Below are 18267 nucleotides of genomic sequence, written 5' to 3'. Positions count from 1 at the left end.
TTATATTTGAGGAGCATCAGCTTTGTGGTTGTATAAGCTACGCAGCGGTGGAGTGATCTGCTAGAAAATAGTCCCTCAAAATGCGATCATTCATGTGATGCAAGGTCAGTTATATTCCCAAAATTATTCTAATGACACAGATATTTATATGGTTAGTCTGGCGTGATAAGTGATTTGCCTCAGGTGCACTGTGGAGCGGGTCAGACTGTTTTTAATGCAGTGTAGCTGATACCATAGAAATGCGCTAGCCCTGCACAAGCCCAGCCCCACGAAATTCTTCAAATATAAGAACTGCAAAAAATATCTCCAGAAATCAGCAACAGTCTGGATAACTAGGAAATGAGGCCCTATGTCAAAAATCCTGAAATATCCCTTTAAGCTTGTGAATGACGGCAATTCGGACCAGAATTAACACCTTTTTGAGACAGTGCAGGATTTTAGAGGCAGTTGTGGTGAACAGGTCTGGGCTCATTCTACACATTAGGACATTGTTAGAACATGTAGGGGGAGGAAAATACATAATTTTGACATTTTAAAACTCTGTATAGTCCCTTTAAGGCAAAGTCAGTAAAAATGTATTATTAATTTGCACAACTTTTCATCTGTGATTAAATCAATAACATCAGCAGCTTATAACCATCTATAAAACATTGCCAAGATCAAAAATATAATGTCTAAACCAGACTAAGAGAATCCTTGCGTCTCCAGCAGGTCAGACTACTGTAACGGCTGCTCACTGGCCTTTCTAAATGAGCTGCAGTACATCCAGAACGCTGCTGCTTGAGTCCAGACTAGAACCAGGAAATACGACCATAATAGTCCAGTGCTCTGGTCTCTGCACTGGCTTCCTGTCGCTCCAAGAATACAAGGCTTTTTATGGTTTAGCACCAAAGTACATCTCTGACATATGAACCATTTGGAGCCCTGAGATCTCCTGCTGGTTCCCAGAGCTAAGACTAAACACAGTGAGGCTGTGTTTCAGTTTTATGCAGCTTAATATTAAAACAGACTTCCACATGATGTGGAACAGTGTTCAAATTCAGGCTAAAAACTATAGGGCTGGGACGATCCACTTTTGTCATGATCCGATACATATCACAATACTCAGGGGCCGATCTGATACGTATTGCAATGTAGTAAGTAATTATGATAATGAATATGTTTACCTTAAAATGTGCAAAAAGTCATGTGTCTAAAGTTATAAACCAAATGCCATTTGACATTTACTGTAAAAATAATTTGACATTTTAAGTGTTAAGATTGAAAAGTGCATTAACACAAAAAGTAAGTAAGTGTTACTGGAAAACAGAGGAGTGTGTGATAAAAATGTCTCCAAACACAAGTATTGAAAGTGTTGCTATACTCGAAACCTGATAAAGTATCGATACTTGGTATTGCAGCACAAAGTACTGCGATCCAAGTCCAATCCGATATTTTGTCCCAGCCCTACTAAAAACAGTTCTTTTGTCCTGTGCATGTGACAACTTAGTATTTTATCTGCACTCTTCACTTGTAACGTAATTCATTTAAGATTATATTGATGTTTTATGGATTTGACATTTAGTGCTTTGCCTGTTGATCCATACTATTTTTCAAGTCTTTTTGTGATTTTGACTTTCAACTATTTCTTCGCACTTGTGTGAGTTGCCATGCTTGTTTTGATACAAGACGATAGGCAATTCTCTGAGTGATTGATAATCTGCTTATTCAATTTTACCCAGCTCATATGTTTGTGGTGACACTCTTTCTACAAAGCACCCTCAATAATTGATTGTGAACAGAAATACAATAAGACTGAGCCAAAATGGGAGGACAGCTATAACAATGCCATTCATTGACATAAGTGACTGAATAATGGTTTCTACCTTGTGAATGGGCGTACTACGGTATAGGTCTGGCTGTGGGATCACTTCACTCTAAGTGAGGAGCTCTGCTCAACTAAAAATGCTTCTTTACATTCAGGTGCTTAAAATGAGCCAAAAGAGTTGCAGAAGCGGTCCATGTGGGGTCTGGCGGGGGGTGCGCTCGTGTAACTGTACGCTGGGGAATGAAGTATAGAGAGGTGCTGACGTGGAGAGAGACGGTGACCAGGGTGCCAACACGGGTCTGCCATGCCACTGCAACCACTGCCTCAACAGCCAATTACAGGAATTAGACGATTCTTTCCAGTCGATAAAAGATTAAACGCTCAATTTACTCATGGCCTGGCCGGTTTATGCTAGACACAGGCAGCAATGGAAAGTGTGATGTTTAGAAAGCAATACGTATTTAATAATGGATAAAGACAGCTGGTTAGAGATACATGAAGTTTAACTGGAGCCTAATTTGAGCTTCTTGCTTAGCCAAAGTCACCTGCGTTTACACTTTGACGCCATGGTTTGGGAAACTTCATGTTGGGGCACAGAGGTTGAAGTACATTTCTATTAACAAAGCCACTAGGGCTCTTGTATGTGCATGGATGAGCCGAAAATAAGCCAGTCCTCCAAATGGAGAGCATGAGGCACTGCCACTCGGGACCGCCCTGTCCTTTCACTGTTATTGCCTTTGATGCAACACGCTGAATAATCCTACAGTTGTTAGGGCACTTCTATCATCATGACTAAAGTCCTCTGCCATCTAGTAACAGCTCAGATTCACAATGAGATGACAACAGATGAAGTAAAATTATGTAACTTATACTTTCCAAATCTAAAAACCTTTTACACACATTCAATGTTTTTGTTAAGATAGAATCCAAAATTCGAAAGATGTTAATGGTTCTGTAATTTCAATTTGCAAGATTTTTTGAACGTATAAGGAGTCCCCATCTTGGAGCTCGGGAGATTGTAGTAGCTCTCCATCTCTTTCCAAGAGCTCAGTTGTCGTCTGCCATATTTTACCTCTTATTTTTTATGTTATTTATTTTAATATTCTTATGCATGTCCCTAAAGCCTTATAGTTTATAGCTTATTTTTATCTAAACTCTGTGTTATATGTTTTTATGTTTAATGTTGCACGTCTCACCAAGAAAAATTCCTAGTCTGTGAACCTGTTTATAAACAATGGCAATAAAAACTATTCTGATTCTGATTCCTAAAGGACTTTTCTACATTTTAACAAAACCTTGATCAGTCCTATTTTATTACTGTCTTTGCAAAACAACTTGTGTGTATCAAGTGCCTAGCTCTGCTTCAAAGCACAAGCAGCTCTTTTTTATTTAATTAAATGAAAATGTCTCGTGAAAAAAGGCTAAAGCCCATCCAAGAGCTGAAAGAAGTGAATGTTTTCAGTTCAAAAATATTTACAAGAGAATTGTAATGGAAAAATATTTGGCAGAATGAGAATTAATTAAATATGCTTGCTGGTGTGGACAATGGTCCACCAGTGTGTTCATTTTGCGAACAGATGTTTGTTGCCATTAACATGCTTTTTTTAGGATTTAAAAGTTAAGGACAGGCACAATAAGCTTTAGTTTCTGCCTGGTCTTTATTGTGTCGCATGTTTTTAATGATTTGTTTTGAATGATCTGTAAATGACCGAACTGAAATAAATGAAATGAAATGAAAATGAAAAAGACAGACATCATAGTAGACATTTATTATGATCAATGATATTTAAATCTCCTCAGTCCATTACTGTCTTCACGCTTAATATTTGGGCTATATACTATAACCAAATTTACCCACTAACCATCAATGGACCAACCATCAATGAACCGACCCACCATAAACCAACCATCAATGAACTGACCATCAATAAACCAACCATCAATGGACCAACCATCAATGGACCAACCAGCAATGGACCAACCATCAATAAACCAACCATCAATGGACCAACCATCAATGAACCGACCCACCATAAACCAACCATCAATGAACTGACCATCAATAAACCAACCATCAATGAAACAACCATCAATGGACCAACCATCAATGAACCAACCATTACTGGACCAAAAATGTTAAAGCCATACAGCACAACACAGAGAGGGCAAACTTTTACTGTGACACAATGTTGTTAGTGAAAGGCAAAAAACAAAAACAAAACAAAAAACTTTCTCTTAACGTTGCTGGGAGCGGGACATGATTGGCTCGTTTTGATGAAGAGAATGCTGTTTTTTGTTCTGTTTCTCTTCCAAAAGTTTTATGCCATCAACCGTCTCTAAAACCCGCATTGTCTGTGTCTAGCTGGTCATAAGGAGCATGTTGGCATCGCCGGCATATGTTTAATTACGGTTGAATTGTTCTTGTGACATAGGAACATATATCCAAGAAAGTTCCAAAGAGTTGCTTTAAAAGCGCAGATACAGGTGAATAAATTGTTTGGGAGAGCTGAGATTGAGTTACAGGTGAGACAAAACCTCCGCAGGTGCAGTGGGGTTTTGGCTGGCCTGACGCAGGTATTGTCGTCTTAATAAGCGCTTCCTTCCATCAGAGTGTAACAGAGACGGCCGCTCACTGTCACTTGGCACCTCTTCTTTCACGCTGCCATCGCGCTGACCCCGTTGGTGACATGCGGACTCACTCGCCGCTGAAACTGCCATCTCCCCAGCGGGATAATATTATGAGTGTGCGGCTTTGGGCTTCAATAGAACAAGGGTAGCCACTTTTTTGTTTGTGTCCTTGCGTCTTATCCTGGTAGTTACATAATGATGCAAATTTGAAAGAGCCAATTATTCGCTGAACAAGTTCGTAAAGCCACAGATTAATCCCATTATACTCACTCTAATTAAAAATATAATTTGCATTTTTTATATTTACTTAGTGTATTTATGTCTCCTCATTGAGCACTGCGGCGCTCCAATGAAGGGTGACTTTTAATAATTTTCACACAGCTTCTAGTCTATTTCGCACTTCTTGTCCGTACGCCCACAGTGAAAGCTGTTGCGGGACGGCGACTCAGAAAGCTCAAAGCTAAAGTAGATCTTAGGTCAGTGACACCAACTTCGAGGCACTCATTAACCAAAAGAGAGGGTGATCTTCACACATGTTAACCGCTGTAGAAGACAAAAAATAAAAAATGCTGATTGTCCTCCCCTTTACCCGGCATCCCTTTAAATCCGGCCTCTCTGGGGGGAACAATGGCACAAATGTTAGGCCCCTGCAGCCGGTGAGCTGGGGCCCATTGAGCAATCTTGCCGCTGGATCGGATGCAGTGAATTAGTGTAAAGCCGCAGTAGAAAATAAAGCTGACACAACCACACAGCTTCGGCCACGCGCTGAGCTCCTGCCATGCAACGCCAAACCCAACCAGAAAAAAATCCAACGTCAGGAACAACTGACACTACGAATCTGAACTGTCCAAAACTGTTCATGATTTTGATACTAGAATATTCTCATGAACCAAAAGACAATTTCACAAAAATAGAGGTCATGTATATAAATATAGCACAAATATAGCATCTTATGAATGGCCTCTTGCTCTATTTCCAAAAAGCCCCTAAGCAAAAGACACAAGTGGCTTGACAGCATATGCCTGCACAAAGCCACCATATGCCCTTTTGGTTAATTCATTTTTCCAATATCACACAGGCCTATTTTCTTTTCTTTTTCATAGCAGCACTGCAACAACATGCTTTTGAACATTTGTCCAATCTTTATTAGACTTTGGTGTGCTAACCAACAGATGATTCTTTTTTTAGACACAAAAAGTTTCCTTTGTTGCGCCCACAGTGAAATGTATTAAAAAGCATTTAATTTCAGGGTGTCCCTGTGTTAAAACGAACATTCAAACCAAAAAAACGTTCATTCCTGTAAACATAGATGTTTATTGGTTGTAGCAGCAGTAATGGTTTGCCTAAAGAGAAGAAGCAGCACTCATAATGGTCATGGTTCTAATAAAGGTTGCAGTGGTAGTTGCAGTAAGTACTTTTTACTGTACTTTTTCCACTTTCCACTTTCTACACAGAGGACAAAGTTTAAAAAAAGCTCAACACTGATGGAGAATGAGAGGGAAAGCACGGAGGGGCAATGCCCCAAAATAATGCAGTTTATGATGCCTTTGAGAAAAAGGGTCAGCTGCTGGTAAATTTAGGGTAAAATTAGGGCTTCACTAGGCTCTGCTGCGCAGAATCGACAGATGGAGGATGAGTTCCCAGGGAGTCAGACCTGCTACAAATAGCCCCGTGCACGCTCTCTTCTGAGCACACAGGCATGCTTACATGAAGAAAGCTCCAAACAAGAAGTTTGAACACAGATGCACATACTCCCACACAGTAACTATGAAAACAAGTGCATGCAGAGTTTGGTATTTTAGAAAGAACACCTTCTAAAAGAATGTGCTCACCAACCGAAGCATCTCTCTCACCAATACAGCCACCACCAGGACACGAGATCTGCTCATTCATATAATATGTTGAGTGGAAAGTGGGAAACAGAGGATCTTAGTAACATATTGTGGATATAGGACACCATTCTATTATTATTAATAACTGACAAACAATGTCTCAATTAAGACTGTCTCATAATGGTGGATAATATACTTATGGGCATATTTTGCCTGTCCCATTTTTTTCTGAAAATACCAACCCTAAAGACGGAAGCCAGACTCTGGCATAATCAGTTCACACAGATTTAATTTGTGTCAGGAGTGACAGCATCTGTTATAAGAAACTCGCCAAGTCAGTCAAGTTAAGTGGGCAAAGCAACAAGGATTGCCACCTCCTAATATGACGTCACGGTGCGATGTCATCAAAACGGTGATAGAGAATTTAATATTATGAATAACATTGGAGACGTAAATTTGAACATAATACAATGTTCAAATCTGATATCTTCAATTGGAATGATATGATACTGTATGTCTGTGAGACAAGGCTGGCGTTTTTGAACACTAAAGGACGAGCCAGTCATCTGGGCTGGGGTCAGGGTCAGTGGAGGGAGCAGAGACGGAGCCAGGACACTAGATCCTGAGCCGATTAATTCCCTCACCCACAGAGTATCAGAGCAGAAGCCGACAGGAGCTTTTCTCAGTAGGCTGTCAAGGTGACGATACGGTGAACCATGGACACCCCCAGCCAAGCACACAGCTCATTAGGTAATGAAGACCGAGGCTACAGGTTTCAGGCACAGGTAAAAGTATGTACATAATCGCATTGCCTTTAATCTAGGATTAACTGATGATATTATCCCAAAAGAACTTCAATTTAATTTGCAGTGATTTTGCAGCATGAAAGACTGTGTACAGCCAGGTCCATACATATTGGGACATCAACTCAATTCTCATATTTTTGGCTCTATAAACCACCACACTGGATTTGAAATTAAACAACAAAGATGCGCTTAAACTGCAGACTTAATTAGAGGGTATTTACATCCAAATCAGATGAACAGAATTCAACCGTTTGTATGTGTGCCTCCCACTTAATGTGCAAGTAATGAGACAAATCAATAAACTATTTTGTTTTCCTTTTTAATATTTGGTTGCAAATCCTTTGCCGTCAATTACAGCCTGAAGTCTAGAAGGCAAGACATCACCAGACGCTGGGTTTCATCCCTGATGATGCTCTGCCAGGCCTTCAGCTCCTGCTTGTTCTTGGGACATTTTCCCTTCAGTTTTGTCTTCAGCAAGTGAAATGCAGCTCAATTGGATTCATGTGAGGTGATTGACTTGGCCATTGAATAACATTGCACTTCTTTGCCTTAAAAAGGGCTTTGGCAGTAGCTTTGGGTCATTGTTCATCTGCACTGTGAAGCTACGATCAAGCACACATAGTATTGCCCGAAACACTGCAGAATTCATCCTGCTGCCTTTGTCAACAGTCACATCATCAATAAATACATGGGAACCAGTTCCATTGGCCCAAACAAGCCCATGCCATGATGCTGCACCACCATGTTTCACTGTTGAGGTGGTATGTTTTGAATCATGAGCAGATCCTTTGTTTCTCCATATTATTCTCTTCAAATCCCTCTGGTACGAGTTGATCTTTGTCTCATCTGTTCTAGGGTGTTGTTTCAGAACTGTAAAGGCTTTTTTTTTAGATGATTTTTTGGCAAACTCAGCCTCCTATTTCTGAGCCTCACCAGTGGTTTACACCTTGTGGTTAATCGTCTGTATTCTCTTTGGTGAAGTCTTTTCTTGATTGTTGACTTAGGCACACATACACCCACCTCCTGGAGAGTGTTTTTGATCTGACCTGTTGTTGTGAAGGGGTTTCCTTCACCAGGGATTGAATTCTTTGGTCATCCACCACATTTGTCATCCGTGGTCCTCACCGGTGTGTTCTTTCTTTTTAATAATGTTCCAAACTGTTAATTTCGCCACACCTAATATGTTTGCTATCTCTCTGATTTTTCAGCCTATGGAAATACACTTGAAATGAACTCTGGACATGTTCCTTTTAAATTGGATAATGAGGGAAGAGCAGACACCGGGATATGGAACAGATGAGCAGCCTCTTGCCCATTACTTTTGGTCCCTTGAAAAGTGGGAGGCACACATACAAACAGTTGTAATTCCTACAACGTTCATCCAATTTGGATGTAAATAGCCTGAAATTAAAGCTGAAAGTCTGCAGTTTCATTTGAATTTCGATTGTGGTGGTTTATAGAGCCAAAAACATAAGAATTGAGTCGATGTGTCAATATTTATGGAACTGACTTGAATTGTTTGTTAATGGTTTAATAATGTTGCTAAGATAACTCTGAAGTACAAAAAACCTTGGCAAACCCAGCAGGACAACACAGCTTGACAAAAAAACAGCGAATGACTACAAAAAACAGAAACCACCATAAATTAAATGCAAATGAAAAATACATATCATAGGAAACAAGATTAATGAAAAGACCCAAATGTTTACAATGCTGTCGATCTATGAATCCTCTCTAAGTTTTAATAATACATTCAATACACAGCAAATACACAGTCATTGGCATTATGTCATGATTAAAATGCCAAGCTATTGCATAGTCCTGATTGTTAACTCTAATCGTATATCTACGCTCGGCCATGCGATCCCTCAGACGCATTTTTGGGCGACCCACACAGAAAAACCTTCTGGACAAGGGCAAAAGAGGCGATATATTACACAAGTAGCATTGCAATTAATGAAATCAGTTTGTTGAAAAAATACATTACTATGTACATCCAAGATCCAACGGTTAACATGGTTACAGTGAGGACTGTTGGTGAAGAGGGAGCTGAGTCGGGGCAAAGATTTACCGATCGATCTACGTTCCCACCCTCAATGGTCATGAATTGGTGAGGACGAGATCGCGAATACAAGCGGCCGAAATGAGTTTCCTTCGCAGGGTGGCTGGGCGCACCCATCGAGATCGGGTGAGGAGCTCAGTTACCCGGGAGGAGCTCGGAGTAGAGTCACTGCTCCTTCACGTCAACAGGAGCCAGCTGAGGTGACTATCTGTTTCGGATGCCTCCTGGCCTCCTCCCTCGGGTGGTGCTCCGGGCATGTCCTATTGGGACAAGGCCTCGTGAAAGACCCAGGACACGCTGATGGAACTATGTTGAGACAATGAGGGAAAAAAGAAATACAAATGTGACATCGGGCACTGAAAATTGGATGAATGACGTGTGTGTGTGAATGAATGGTGGTTGTCAGAAGGACCATTGGCAGAAAGATGTGTGCAGTCACACATCTGTCAGTCTGCCCCAGGGAAAACTGTAGCTACATACGTAGCTTACCACCACCGTGTGTGGAATGAATGAAGTACAAAATCCCCTACACTGTGTGAAGAGCTTTGCTGACTTTGTGTGTCATGAAAAGCGCTATACAAATAAGCTTACATTCCATTAATGTTTGAGAGATTGAGTATAGTTTGTTTTGCTCTTTAAGATGTAAATGGGCTACAATTCAGTGCTAAATACAACGGCCTCAATGAACTCTGAGATGATCCAACTAACTAGACGTCCTTATCTGTCTATGTCTGTGTAAGAGGCTTCTTTATTGCTGTCAAACAATCAACCAACCCTCTTCACTGCAGTGACCCAGCTGGGCCCGAGAACAAGGAGGCCTTTTCACAACTGCTGGAGCTCGTGTGAATACAGCAATATCACATTCCTAATCCCTGCTGACACCAGATGAAGCTGCAAAAATTAAATGAACAGGAATGGATCCAAAGCCTGAAATAGCCGCATCAGACAGGAGTCTCGAAGAATAATGTAGCTGGGGGTGTACAGCCAGGAGGAAGCGAGGAAGAAAGAGAAACCCAAAGTGTTCAATTAAACACTTAACATGTAAAACTAAAAGCTCTATTAAATGCTCATTATTAGGACAAAGATATTTTTTTTATTCCGAATGAAGTATCCTGACAGGGACATTGTGATAGCGCTGTCAAGAGCAATAAATAGACTTAGCTCCTCAGTAGTGTCAACCCCGGTGAGACTCATTGTAAAAGATGAAATGCCACAATTACTATCAGCTGAGAGAAACTGTTATTTTTAGAAGCTTTGCGACTTCTGCAAATTACACCTTCAGCCTTCTCTCCTTCCTTGACTTTTCACTTTGATTTAAATAGTGTTTCTATTACTTGCGTCAGTAACTAGTTCTTTTTTGAAATTGCCTATTCTTACCCCGTGAATAAACGGTCTGTCTGTCTTCCACTTCGTATTGGTCTGACATAACATGATATAGTATATGTATCCATGGAAGCCATAGTGAAGGAGGCAATACTCTGATTTAGACACCGACATGCGGCGGATATATGAGCTGCCACCTGTAATTATGGCAGTCTTACATAAGGAGGATGACAGTGTGGAACTGTGAACCTTGTGATCTACTGTTCTTTAAACCTTGTTGCTTGGAAGCCTTTACATTATGTAGGAGCGGCTCAGCTACCTGTTGCTGCCACAGACTCAAAAGCATTTAAATGGAGCTTTTCAAGCACCATGAGCCAAACACAATAGTCCTGTGATGATCACACACAGGGTACAGGGCAAAATCACCTCACAAGCCAGAAATCAGAGAGTCAGAATGCAAAAAAGCCGTAAAAGGGGAAAGGAAAAGAGAGGGTTCCTGCGCTGATGAATCATAAGGGATAAATCTGGGACCAGGCTAGCACGGCTGTATTTAGAAATTTCTCACTCCGTCAGCCCCCTCCCATACTAATTGTGTTTTTTCCTCAGTGTTTGACAAATGATTGGCTCTTGGCTTTCACTGCAAGGTTGTGAGAGTCATCTCCGAGAAAGCACAGGGGGGCTGCTAATGTGACCGCCCCAGTATCAGGAGCAAAAACATCTGTTGGTAGGCATTAAAAACAATCAGACCTAGTTTCATCATATAATGAACAGACAGAGCATCTGTATTTTCATTTCCACAGAGACAAGTCTCTGGGACCAGATACATGTCCTCAGGTTAAATGCTGTTGATTAGTTGTTGGTGACAAGTGTGAAAGGCGGAGTCTGCACAGACCTGAAGCAGCTGGCAGCAGCGTGAACCAACAGAAAACAATGGCTTCATTACCTGCAGCATCAGAGGTCACTCACAGCCTTCACTCCACTACATAAGTGACACCACCATCTCCAAGTTCCAACTTTCCGCTTAATCCTTGCCATGAACAAAATTTAGTAACGACATCTTTGAATCTGTTATCTTGCAATAACCCTGTGATCTATTTTTATTTATTTATTTGTCCTTGTCCTGGCCCAGAGGAGAACCAGTTGTGCTTTTAGTGGTAGGGTAAAGCAGAGCACCCAGAGGAAACCTTTGCAGATAAAGGAAGAACATGCAAACACAGAGCAGCCCCGATCGGCTCAGGATTGAACCTGGGACCTTCTTGCTGTGAGGCGAGAGCACTAAGCGCTGCACCACCGTGCAGTTTGTTAGACTCTGTACCTCTTGAGTGAAGGTTTTACAGGGATAAAAACATATCAAGTTTATTTGACCTTTTGTGCAATTGTACAAAAAAAGTGAACTGAAATGTCAGTTTACCTTGTTCCTGGAACACGATTAGTTAGTGTTTCTTAATTTTCAAAAAGAGAAACAGATACTTGTGTTGTGTGCAGAACACTTAGTACCATGATGCGCGAGTATGAGAGGTAAGGAGAGAAAAGGAGGCTGCAAATGGCAGCTTCTATGACACTGAGAGAGCAGGAGAGAGAGAGAGAGGGAGGAAGAACTAGTCAGTGAGCGAGAGAGAGAGAGGGGGGGAGAGAGATAGAGAGAGCGCTTCTCTCCAACTAGATCAAATTGCAAAAGACTGATATAGAGCGAGCTGTTAGCTTCAAAAGTACTGGCCAAGTATTTAAGAATTTCATTAATATGACAAGACACTTGTCTTTCTGAGGATGGAGATATAACCAGCTGCATTTTTAATGGGATCACACATTTTTTTGTTACTCTGGAGATTTTACTGATGCTTCCATCAAGTACGATGGAGAAATGTAGAAGAGGCAACGTGTGTCGGGGTTAAGGCGATGGAACAGTTGTTTTTGTGTAACATGTGAAGAAGGAGCAACTGTGCCGGCTGCAGAATGCCTCAGTTTGGTTAACTCGGACTCGGAGAGAAGCAATTGTTGAATTGGCCCTTCTCAGGAAGAGCACTATTAAAGGTAATAATGTTTTATTCCTTATTTTACTGTGGTCAACTTTGGTTGTATTAAAGGGCATTAGTAATGAAACTCAATTGATTGTTCAAGCTAAGGCAGCCACACTAAACTAGACAAGGCACTATCTAATAATAATAATAAAGAAATAAAGTTTTTTCCAAAATGTAACAAATAAATAGTTTTTTTCCACACAAAAACAATGATTAGGTTGGCCAGTGGATGTAGAAACATCGTGTAATGGAAAACAGTATTAAAGTAATTGTGATATTGATGTGAACAGATTAGAACATAGAAGGACATTTAAATTTTACATATGACAAGCTGAACTATCGTTTTATACAAAGTAAAACATGTGGATGTTGATCTCTGAGAAAGAGAAACTACGGTAAATGTAATAGTTTCAGTCATAAATTGATTGAACACTTATGCATTTACAATGAGTTGCTCATAAAAAGATTGCTTTCTATAATTCTATAATGCCAGAAATAAATGTAACTTTACACAACATGCTAATTACAAGCACAGAGCCTCATTCAGGTAAAGCATTCTGCTCGACACAACACCAGGGGACAGGTATGAATGCTTGTTCAATGAACACATTAAGAGAGTGCATTGATGTAAAGCTACAAAGAAGAGAAAAGATGAAGAGTTTATAGATAATGCAGCTTTGTCAGACAAGTCAATGTCCCCAACCTGCTTTTTATCTTACTTTATTCACATGTTAACTAATGGGGAAATTAAAAATAAAAGCTTAGATCATATTGCTACTCCTTTGGTGCACCTAAGAATATAATTAATGAGGCCCTAACACACAGAATGCATCATGAGGTATTTTGTGATAAAACCTTGTAAAAGCAGTGCAACATTTTCTGAACAATTGTACAAATAAAGATCAAAAAGCCCCGTGAAGCTCTTGCCTGCGCCAGTGATCAATCAATGGCAAACAGGTGTCTGAAAGGCTACAGGTGCAGTGAGCAGACAGAATATACAGCTGTAATGACTGTGTAAGAGGGTGACTCAGATCCCCATGAAGCTCTCATCACTTTATAACCCAGACTACGTTTTTGCACAGTCCATAAATGTTGTAGTTTGATTACATCAACCGTAACTGACTTGGCATACAGTGTTGCCAATGCGGACACGCGACTGCATGGTAAACCAGTGTGCCTTTGTATAGGAAACTACCTGTGGGCTACCTGAGACCAGCGAGATTGCATGTGGTGAGCTATAGGAAAATACAATGACATTCGAGCCCGCGTTCCTCTTCACAATGGCCCCGGGAGGTGGGCAGGGACCGCAGTGGTACAGCTCAGTTTCCCTGTTTGTCTTGAGATGAGGTCCTTTCTCCCAATCCATCTCATTGTTTTTGACAATCTCTTATTATTATCACATGCAATTATTCAGTCTATTCATTCAAATCGGCTTCAAGCGGCGTCTTGACCCCCGTCTTGTCAACGGCTTAACAAATGAGTAGTAGTCTGTAGTTTGATAGGAGCAAAGGACTAAACATTACTTCCAAAGGACATAATGATGGGCCTGAGGACACGGGACAGACTTTTTTGTTATTCTATTGACGAGACACCTGACGCAGCAACACAGTATTATACGGACATAACGCCTGCAGTGCAGCAATTATGAATTTGGTTAAGGTTAAGATGTATTATGTGAAAAAGGTGAGGCCAGATTAATCTGTGGTTTATAGCTTATGTAACCATTATGGTTTTGATGCAGACAGACCCACCAGCAAACACACTGATCTCTTAACATGCAACAATTACTTGGACCCTTGCAAGGGTTAAACTCAACGTAAGAAATGTACAGTGACAATCAGACTGTTAACAATGCTTATTCAGGAAAAACAGCTGTGCACCTTTGGGAAGTTCAAAGTGCACACATCTATAAATAGTATTTTCGCTACAGTATGTTTTCCCAGAGCAAGTCTGATCCCGAAGGGGCACGCGTAGCTGTCACAAGGTAACATGGCAGACAAACGTGTTAAAATTTCACCTGAGACACAGAGAATGAGGAAATGTAGCAGACAGAGGGGCAGCTGGGGTTTGGGAGTTCATGACTGAGCTGTAAAATCGTTAGGACTGGACAAGAGGTTATAACACTGACCGCAGGAGTGTGTTCAAGCTCTGTTTCGGGCATGAAGCCTCAGACCCATTACAGAGGGTATGCAGATGATGTCACAGATACTACTTGCTGTGTTGACCCTATGCACTGATATAAAGATAATCATGATGAGAAAACACACTAGCTCAAACTTTTGGCTCATAAATAAAATCCCACATCCATTCACGACATTCTTACTTATAGCAGCGCCTTATATTCACGGGCTTCAATAACCCAGCGCTGATATGGCACATGTACTGATATTTGTCCATAGGCGATACATTTAGGGAATAATCATTTACAAGCTATCAATCACAATCCTAGGAGAAGGCAGATCAGTGCAGTGTGTTGCTGTCTTTCCCTCACGTGATACAAATGTAGCAGGTGTTCAGTTAATTGTCTGCCATGTGTGGACCTTTATCATTTGAAATAAAAAGAAGAGAAAATGTCATGTAATGTAGAGGATCAGTTGGGAGGCCAGTGCTTCACTTGTGCAGCTGACATCAAAAGACACAAGTGCCCTTCATGGGGGCCCATTGTGTTTCGGGCTTGATGTAGTGAGGAAAAGAGGAAAGAGGGAAACAAAAAAGCCAGGGATGAACTATGCAAATGTAAAATAAAGTTAAGAGCCGGTATAACATGGCACTGTGATGATTAATACACAGGTTTATGTTGCATCAGTCACTCATCTTTGCCTTTACCTTCTTTTACAGGGCCCGGATTAAAGCACAAAGCACCAAGCTCTGCTCTGAGTTCCTAAGATGCAACTTTGAGAATGATTCTGCTGTGAGGGGCTACGGTCACGCGCTAGTCCTGCAGCTAGAGGCGCCACCAGGAGCATGAGTGTGGGCCGAATCAACCGCTACAGCATAGTGTCGTCCGAGGAAGAGGGCCTGCGCCTCAGTACCATGCATGGTATGAATGGCTTTGGAAATGGCAAGATCCACACACGGCGCAAGTGTCGCAACCGCTTTGTCAAGAAGAACGGCCAGTGCAATGTGCAGTTTGCCAACATGCACGACAAATCCCAGCGTTACATGGCAGACATTTTCACCACATGTGTTGACATTCGCTGGCGTTGGATGCTGATACTATTCACTCTGGTGTTTGTGGTCTCGTGGTTGGCATTTGGTGTAGCATTCTGGGTTATTGCTTTATTACATGGAGATTTGGATAACCCTGCAGGGGATGACAACTTCACTCCATGCGTGCTGCAGGTCAATGGATTTGTGGCTGCATTTTTATTTTCAATTGAAACACAATCTACCATTGGCTACGGCTACCGTTGTGTGACAGAGGAATGCCCGGTGGCTGTCTTTATGGTGGTCTTTCAGTCCATAGTTGGCTGCATTATTGACTGCTTTATGATTGGCGCCATCATGGCCAAGATGGCGAGGCCTAAAAAGCGTGCAGAAACACTGTTGTTCAGCCACAATGCAGTCATCGCCATGAGAGATGGAAAACTGTGCCTCATGTGGAGAGTAGGGAACCTTCGCAAAAGTCACATTGTGGAGGCACATGTGCGAGCACAGCTTATCAAGCCTCGCATCACAGAGGAAGGAGAGTACATCCCTCTGGACCAGATAGACATTAATGTGGGATATGACAAAGGTCTGGATAGGATCTTTTTGGTTTCACCCATAACTATCCTGCACGAGATCGATGAGGAGAGTCCACTGTTTGGCATCAGCCAGCAGGACCTGGAGTCCGCAGACTTTGAGATTGTAGTCATTTTGGAGGGAATGGTAGAAGCCACCGCCATGACCACCCAGGCGCGCAGCTCCTACTTGGCCTCTGAGGTCCTGTGGGGCCACAGATTTGAGCCCGTTCTGTTTGAGGAGAAGAACGTGTACAAGGTGGATTACTCCCACTTTCATAAAACCTATGAGGTGCCGTCCACCCCTCGCTGCAGTGCCAAGGACATGGTGGAGAACAAATATCTGGTCCCTAACTCAAACTCTTTCTGCTATGAAAACGAATTGGCCTTCCTCAACCGTGAAGAGGAGGAGGAGGAGGTGGGAGGTGGGAGCAGGCCGTTACCAAACCTAAGTCCAGACCGAAACAGCCGACATGAATTTGAACGCTTACAAGCCACCAGGCCACTCGACCAGCGGTCATATCGCAGAGAGTCAGAGATATGACCCAGGACTAACTTCCAAGGCTAAGATGCAGAACAATGCAAGGTGCCATATGAAGGATGACTACTGTGATGAAGGTAGAGGGTAAAATGACACGATCTGTATGAACTGACAGAGCACAGATATGACGTACACTTTAGGCAAAGGTGGGCAAGGCCTTCGTCCTTCATAGAAACTTGAAACCTCTAGACAATGTCATTGTTTGGGTGGGACAACATAAAAAAGAACATTGAAGTGTAAATAAATGGGTTAGAGAAGTTGTTTTGTGTGCAGTATTAGTTTCCAAAAAGAACAAGACTTATTCGTGTTCTGGTTGAATTGCTGGTACAATTTTAGACTTAATGCATTAGAAGATAAACTGCACATAAAGCAAAAATAACTCAATTAATTCAGTACTAGTGTACTTTAGATGTTTTCAACTCCAAATCTAAGATAAAATTTCTCCATTGTGAGATGAATAAAGTTTGATCTTACCTTTAAAGCCATTGATCAACTAAAGCATAGAGCATTCTCGGGCTAATCAACAGACTGTTGTCTTAATGTAAAACAAAAACAAAAAAATGTGAAGGCAATAATGGAGGTACTCCTGACTTTAATATTTCTTTTTCTTTTGAAACATAAACTATGCACAATTAAAATTACTGGACACACGCACCTGACACCCCCCAATTTAATCTATGTAAACAAATAAATGAACAATACTACATTTGAAAATAAGCTTCCAATCTCCCTTTCCACTACAGTAAATACTTTGAAATAGCTCCCTCCACTTCACCGCCTCACACATTTGCAATACATAATACGTAACAACAATATAACGAGATGAGAAAATGTACCAATGATTCAGAACAAGCAATAACTATATATATATAACGACTAATGTATTTTTCTGGTCAAATTTATTTATTTACAAAGATTTATTATATTTTTTTAAACAGAATGCCACGACAGTATGAGCTATACTGTAACCTATATTAGAACTTATATTTTGGCTTAAATTATTGGCTTCTCTCACCATTTTATTCTGAATTGATTTAGTTTAATAACTAAGCAAATTATGCTATAAAGGTAATGGTGCTGGATTTTTAAATTCTAATGTTCAAATGCAAAGTCACATGGAATCACATTGTGTCACAGAAATAAATGATCAACTTATCCTAACTAATACTGTATATCCTGGTAAAGTTATGATGGACAAAGAGTGAGGAAATGAAGAATCATAAAATGGTTGTAATGTTGGTCACAATGACTGATATCTGCTTCACCCAAAATCAGTGATAATAAATTAATTTCTTTATTCTTTGAAATTTCTTCTTGTAGTTTTTAAGGTCTTTTTAGTATATGTAGTAAACAGCTTTTAGAGAGTATGTTCTAAATATAATAAAAGTTTTCATTCTGCGGATTGCCTTCTGGGAAGGTTGTGCACACTAGTGTGAGATTCATGAACTTTTGGTGAGCACTGAACTCTTGCTGTCTTGTGGCCCACCTGAGCCTTTAAATTCAGCACTTAGTTAAAGTATATATATAT

At 40.9% G+C, this 18267-nt stretch overlaps 1 protein-coding gene across 1 annotated transcript; it reads left to right on the top strand.

Annotated features, from left to right (window-relative positions):
- Positions 1-12168: 12168 nt before the first annotated feature.
- Positions 12169-18267, top strand: kcnj12a (potassium inwardly rectifying channel subfamily J member 12a). Its single transcript, XM_079577544.1, has 2 exons — positions 12169-12489; positions 15315-18267. Exon 2 carries the CDS (start codon positions 15441-15443, stop codon positions 16740-16742), a length of 1302 nt encoding a protein of 433 aa, XP_079433670.1. The 5' UTR covers positions 12169-12489; positions 15315-15440; the 3' UTR covers positions 16743-18267.

Source organism: Gobius niger (genome assembly GCF_951799975.1).
Source record: "Gobius niger genome assembly, chromosome: 19".
NCBI lineage: Eukaryota > Metazoa > Chordata > Actinopteri > Gobiiformes > Gobiidae > Gobius > Gobius niger.
This window is presented reverse-complemented; position numbering and strand designations above follow the sequence as displayed.